We start from the raw sequence: 7,076 nt of genomic DNA on the forward strand, positions 1-7,076 counted from the left end.
GGGGGGGGGGGGGGGAGGTCACAATTTGTAGGTGGGCCTGGGGCAGCCCAAAAGCCCCATACCCACTCCTATACTTCTGTGCCACGGCTTAGTGCCCTGCTCCCCCCCCGCCCCACTACTGGCCTGCATGGCAAAAAAACTGTCCCATCCTGAAGGGTGCCGAGTCAGGGGCCAAACTCAGGGACAGCATGTGCCCACCCCCCCCATGCTCCTCCTACCACTCACTTGTGGCCATGGGACTGAATGAACCCAGCCTTGGGAAAGGCAGGACTCTGCTGCATACAGCAAGGGAGAGCAGCTGCCTCGGCCCCTGGGGCACAGATCCCCAGGCACTGCAGGTTGAGTCACATTGGGGTGGGCCAGCCCGGTCAGCTCAGCTCTGCCCAACCCTCCCTAGTCAAGTCTATGGCATTCGGTGCCTTTTACAGCAGCTACCCTTGCCCTAACCCCAGCCCACAGTCTGTGCTGTGCCACACCACACCAGCACTCAGCAGCTGCTCTACTCTAGCCCAGCCTGGCTCAATCCTGAGGGGATGGGGGTATACCCGGGGTCAACCTGGCTCACAGGAGGTACCTCAACTATCCAGGGTCCCCTGCCAGAAGGCATAAGTATCAGAACACATCACTGGCTTCAAATGGCCAAGAAGAAGAGCAGAGAGCCAATAATGTAAGTTTCCCCATTTACTGATGCCGATCTAATGTGTACCAATTCATCAGTTGCTTCTCTAGAATTTCTCCATACAAATCCATGGTGAATTAAGTTCAGTGACAAGTTACTATAAAATATGTTTTATTAAACAGCACCACAGAGCCTGCAGAACTCTGAAGACTGGAATACCTGGGACAAGCTTCTGCCATTTTTATATACAGTGCACTCTTTTTCCTTGAATTCAGTAATTTATTGTGCAGGTAGCACTATTTCATAAGACTAAAGTTGATGGACTCTAGCACTTAAGTTTGAGCAAGATAGGCTCCTGACATTTCACAATACTCTTTCCAGATTGTCCATTCGCCAACAATTACTGATTTCTCACTGTTCCAGTAAAATAAAGGAGTCAGCCTCACTGGAATTGTGATAGTCTACACAGACTATGGGATCGTCTGTCCTTCATATGGTTTCTACACATCTTTAAAAAGACAGTATTTAAAAATAGTTTTGTTGACTATATCTTCAAAGTACTGTACAAATGTTCATAAAGTGCTTTCTGTAGGACTTATTTAAATACCAATATTAATTACTAGTAATTAATATCAAACTTATTTTAAAAGGAAATAACACAACACTTCTGAAAAGTGTATCGTGCAAAGACATTACACTGTGGCAAAATGCAAGTGCTACACTGACCGCCTACACCAGTAATATTGTTATGCCAGAACAGATGCAATAAATCATACAACATGACCACGAGAATACCCTTCTCCGCTTCTATAATTTTAGACTCATCATGGATCCTGGTTTTCTCCAATAAAAAAACCCAAACAAACACACCCCAATTTCCGGGTTAAAGTAGTAACCCCAAATCCACATTTTTTCCATGATCAAAATGAAACACCTCTATATATGCATTTCATTTTGATCACGGAAAAATATGGATTTGGGGTTACTTTTTTTTAAACTGAAAAATTGGGGATTTTTAATTAGACAAAGCCAGGATCCCTGCTAATCATCTCCCACTAGAAGTATTGATTCAAAACATTCTATTAATAGTGCTCACAGTTCACACCTGCTGCAGTGCCTCAGCACCTTCTTGTACAGAACTGCATGCAATGCCACAATATCACCTAAACAGAAACTGTGTTCAAAAGATGAAAGGTCATGTGGTTAAAACTCCCTCCCACTCATTTCCCAAATAACTCCTCCAGTGCTAAATATTTACACTTTCCAGCTTTGATAGTGAAAGACTTGCACCTTGCCGACATTTGAAACTAGATGCAGTTACTGACACGTGGCTAATCATAAGCATTTTCTCCTCATTTAACGTCAGAGGCAGCATATTATAACAGTTCAACTCTATTAGATCCTGCAACCAATAAAATGCCTTCAAGGCCCTGGTTTTCTGAAAAACAAATGTCCTTTTGTTTTGTGTTTAATCCAGTATACAAGTATCAGTGCTGTCAACAAAATACTCTTTACTGACTGCCCCCTAGATCATGGGTTACATTTTTCAATAGTGATCCAAGTCACTATTTTCCTACAAGCAAACCAAAGGAGGCAGGATTTACATTTCATAAAAATATTTCTAAAGATGTCTGAGTAATATGGCAGAAAATACTCTTTTTGTCATTTGTTCAACTAGTAAATCTTGTCCCCTTAAAACTGTTAGTTCCAACGTACTCCAACTGCTTAACAAAGGGCAAGTGAGCAGGACAATCTCTCTGCTACATTGGCCACTGCAAAAGGCCATAGTGGACAAGCCAGATGGTAGGATAATGTACTACCTGTCTCAGTCTGACAGATGTTTTATTTTTTGAGCAGACACGATATTAGACTCCAGAAACCCTATGAGTTAAAGTTAGGTTCAGAATTAACTGCGGTTTGAAGTGGGTACAATTCCCCCGATTTCCATAAAGCTGTCTTTAAGCCTATACTCTTTGGGAAGAAAGGCTGAAAACCCAAAGCTCTCCCTTGCCAAATCTGCACTATGAATTTTAATTACGCACAGGGCTTGAAGACAGTCTGCTTGCCTACACTAGAGGCAAACAGGAAATGTTTTCTGAAGATAACACACATGCTGGGAGGAGACCCAGATCATTTCTGTAGAAACTCAGTTTCATTACAGGAATTACTTATAACAGTTCTGGCACTTGTACAGCAACATCTCAGAGTTTTCCTAAGGCGCAGCACAATCTCACAAGATTTAACTGTCACCATTCAGAAGTCACAGACCACAAGTCATCATCAGCCTACACCCTGCAAGCTGTACCCAGCCCAGGGAGCCATTTGATCCAACCTGCAGACATGGGGTTTTGGCAGCAGGAGCTTTCCCTGTGTTGCCACAGGGAGAAACGACACTGGTGGCTGGGTCCTAGTGACCATCGCTTCCAAGTGCTCGCATTATTTTGCATGCATTTAATAGGTTGCCATCTTTAGTTTCTCCAACACAAACGTAGAGATCAGGCTTCTACTCCTTTCCATTACACAGTTTTAAGCTGGACTGGCTTGTGCTAGATGGAGAAGTAGAAGAGATGCTATGAGCTTCTGACCCATCAAAGCACTCTTGGACACTGGGTAGTAGCAGAGACAACCATGCTGAAGAGGTGTTCACTTGCTCTTTCAGGGGCATAACCATAACATGCATTTCTCATGACATGCCTGACATTCTAGCTAAAATTGCCAAGAATCTGCCCCTCAAGTCAGTTTAATCAGTTGCATAGGCAAGGGAGATTAGATCAGTAAATCAAAGTTTCCAAAAGCATACTTCAAATTTCTATTCTAATTTGTACTCTACAAAATGTATTCCCCCCACTCTTAGGCAGCTTAAGTGACCACACATTCTTTGTAACAAACTGCTAATGCCTTAGGTTTCTTCCCCCTGCCCTCCACCCAGGAATAAATATGCTCCTGCCCAAACTTAAGTGTTCTGGTTTCAATGGAATTTACATTGGTTCTTTTTACTCTAATAAATATTTATTAATTAATTTTGTAGTCAGTTGCTTAACGCAAGGTTAATGAAACATGAAAAGTTGATTTTAATGCAAGATGACATAGGGAGTCGAGTCTTCAGGCCCAGATGAGCCATGTTTATTGAACCACCCTAGGGGATTATTATAAACTAGGTGAAAGTCACCTTTAACTTTCAGAACCGGAGTCGGCTGGAAACCAGGTCTGCTCCAGGTGCTATAAACTGCCAGACAGACAGTTGGATACACCCATTCACCCGCAGCATGTCTCCTGTAGCGGAAGAATCCAGCAACTGTGGGCATAGAGCTGGCAGAAATGCATTTCCGATTTCTTTACATATCAAGAACAGTTGAAAAGAGATGGAACTGAACTGAAAAGTCAGATCCACGGCTGGTCATAAGCAAGTTTAATTGATTAAAGTAACTAAAGTCAAAACAGTGGACAGCTTGATCAATATGGGGAATTGCTACGTACAAATGCCACACCTCTCACTTGGACATGCAGGGCAAGTTAAGCTTGGTGCTTAGCTTATTTAGCCCTAGCAAAGTTTGTTATTTATTTTTTAAATGCAAGATGGCATACGATTGTTCTCTGTAAATACATGAGGAAAGGGGGAAGACTTAAGCTAGCATGCAATACCAGTGCAAGAACAAATGGGTCTAAATTGGCAGTGATGAAAAATGTTTTTGAAGATTCAAGGAAGTTCAATTATCAGAGTTTAGAAACGGTACAGCAGTAAGAGTAAAAAAAAAGCTACCTAATTAGTGGTAAGATGGAGACTGATCAATGTACGGAGGAGATTGTATGCCATGACTGTATGCATGAGCAAGGAATTGGATTTAGTGTCTTACAATTAGAGAGAAATTGGGCTATATCTTGTGGGAAGCCAGAAAAAAAAACAAACAAACCACTTACAGCATCCTCACATTGCTAATGGATTCTATACCATCAAGTAGCAAGCATTTCAGTGGGCATGGTCTACACATGTAACTGATGCAAAGCAATAAACTCTGGTGCTTTTTGCACCAGTTTATTGCTCCTAAGCACCATGTCTTGATGTGCACCTGGGACCACAGCACACCGAGCTGGGTTGAACAGCCTCGGTTCACAGGAGGCCCTAGGAGTCAGCCTGCCAGTGCAGGGCTGTTTTGACTGGCTGAACGTACTGCAGAGAGGCTGGCTGGGGCACAAGGGTGCTCCAGTGTGGGGCTAGCCAACAGGTAGCATGCCCCACTCCACACCGAAGTATCCTCATGCCCCAGCCAGCCCCAGCAGCGTCTACAAGTGTGTTGCTGCGCACTAAAGAATGCTGCTGCAGGACATTACTTGCATTTACAAGTACTAACCTTCAGTGGAGCTAATCAGTTTCCTGCAGCCTAACAGGGCTGCACATGTAGGTGTTGAGACTTTACTAGACAGCAATAAACATCTCATGTAGGTGTGCCCTGTGGGATGTTCCACACTTTCAAAGACCCATTCTAGTGTTGAACAAGTTTCACTCCAAAAGTGATCACAAAAGCAAGCATATGGCCAGTTAGCACTGAGTGTTCCAGTTATGGATCCACTGACTGACAGAACTCTTAAAGGAGACAAAACACTTTCTGACTTGCACTTGTTAGTAGACAGCATGAAAACAAACCAGGTTTTATTCTGTAGCTGTTGTCAGTACTGACCTAGACAATCAAATTAGGATCCAGAGAAAGAAAAAAGAGTGCTTGCTTAGACTCAGTGTGATGAGATTTGAATTTAACCCCTTAGGTAGAAGACTGGAAGGAACTGTACTAAAATTAGTCCATCTGTCTTCTATGTTTAGATTTTAGACTGGTAACACCTGCAAAATTTTACTATTTGCCTGCCCGGTCTAGTGGTCTCATTTGGTATTAAGATCCCTGTGGACAATTATCTACATGACCAGAATCAACACTGCAGATGGCACCTTTTGTTTGCAGAGAGATTGAGGGTTAAGTGGGGAGAAAAAAGTTAGTTAACAATTTTTAAACTGGGAACTCCTGTACTAGTAAAATACTGAGAACACAGTATCCACATCACTTGCTTCACACAGAGCATCAGCTACTGTATATAGCTATGACCAATTTCTTCAGAACACATGGCAAACTGCTTCTATATAATAGAGTCTCAGAGCCCTCTAGGGCCTTAATTCAAGTCAATGCTGCTGGCTTCCAAAAAAACTACTTACATTGGTTCTCCACTGTGAATGTATTCCCATAAAAGCTCCTCAGACAGGTCAGCAAATTTAACTTTTGTCTCTTCATAGAAATCAGTGACTTCAGTCTCTAGATGATCATCTAAAACGTTAAAAACAAATTTGATAGAAATTAAAATAAAAAGGATAAAACAGGTATCAGTGTTTTATCTTTAACCTATACTGCACCAGACACTGTTTACCTGACCAAAAAAACCCAACAAAAAATTGAACTACTCCCTTTAAGAGACATATATAGAGATGTTCCTAGAATTAATGGGAACAAGTAGGGAGATAAGTGGACCTATGCAAGTCAAAAAAGTCAAAAAGAGTAGAACTCTACCACCTCTTCTTCTGCAGGTTCACTTCACAGCATCTCTCTCTTTCTACCCAGAGGTCATTATTTGCCAGAGTCTGGATACTAGTAGCTTCTCCCTAAATGGGATGCTTGCAGAATTAATTCTGTTCTTGCATAACTATTGGCCAATTGCTGGCACTGACTGCACATCACTTGTTCAAGTCACATTCATAGCACATGTCCAACACCAAGTAAAAGAAATACAGGTTTCCCCTTGCTTTATGCTGTATATGCATTCCTGGAAAATGGCACATAACTCAAATTCACATAAAGGGAACCTACTTTACTATGTAACAAATAGGGATACATTCCAAAATAGAGACATCGACTGTACTGACCCCTAGACCCATTTCTACCACTTTTACAAGATAATTTTGGTACTCTCCAACAGCAGACAGTGCCCATTGCTTGTGTGTACCATCATAATGGGGATGGCAACTACAGAATCATGCATCACAGACCACAAGCAAGGAGCACAGATCCACACAGGAGACTATTTTGGTGCGTGTCACTCCCACAATGCACCACACAAAGTAGCCGTCTGCAGGTTTCCACCACACTGATTGCATAAGAGTGAATTTACCTCATAACAGATTTTGTTATCAGGAGGGTGATCACATAAGAGCAAATTCACACATAACAAACCTGCATAAAGCAAGGGAAACCTGTACAGCAACCACCCTCTAACACCATAGATGTCATCAAAGACCCATTATATCCAAGAGGGTGCTACATAACTGCAGCTGTGTGCATATGCATACAACAGCTGCATAAAAGCAAATTTCATCCAGTAGTCCCCACTGCCCAATTGCTTCCTTCTAAAATGTAACATCCCCTCTTCCCTTTTAAACCTTGCCTCAGGCTGGTTTCTAGAGCTGGATGGGGGGGGGGGG

The 7,076-nt window shown here is 42.4% G+C and overlaps 1 protein-coding gene across 3 annotated transcripts in view; it reads right to left on the reverse strand.

Annotated features, from left to right (window-relative positions):
- The window catches only part of ASMTL (acetylserotonin O-methyltransferase-like), an 86,872-nt gene that overhangs the window by 51,697 nt on the left and 28,099 nt on the right, over positions 1–7,076 (reverse strand). For all 3 annotated transcript variants that reach the window (XM_019524208.1, XM_019524207.1, XM_019524206.1), the window contains exon 6: positions 5,820–5,928. In XM_019524208.1, the coding sequence (XP_019379753.1) occupies positions 5,820–5,928 (109 nt within the window). The remainder of the gene's footprint in view (positions 1–5,819; positions 5,929–7,076) is intronic.

This window comes from Gavialis gangeticus, unplaced genomic scaffold (assembly GCF_001723915.1).
Source record: "Gavialis gangeticus isolate Ggan-Ray unplaced genomic scaffold, GavGan_comp1, whole genome shotgun sequence".
Taxonomy (NCBI): domain Eukaryota; kingdom Metazoa; phylum Chordata; order Crocodylia; family Gavialidae; genus Gavialis; species Gavialis gangeticus.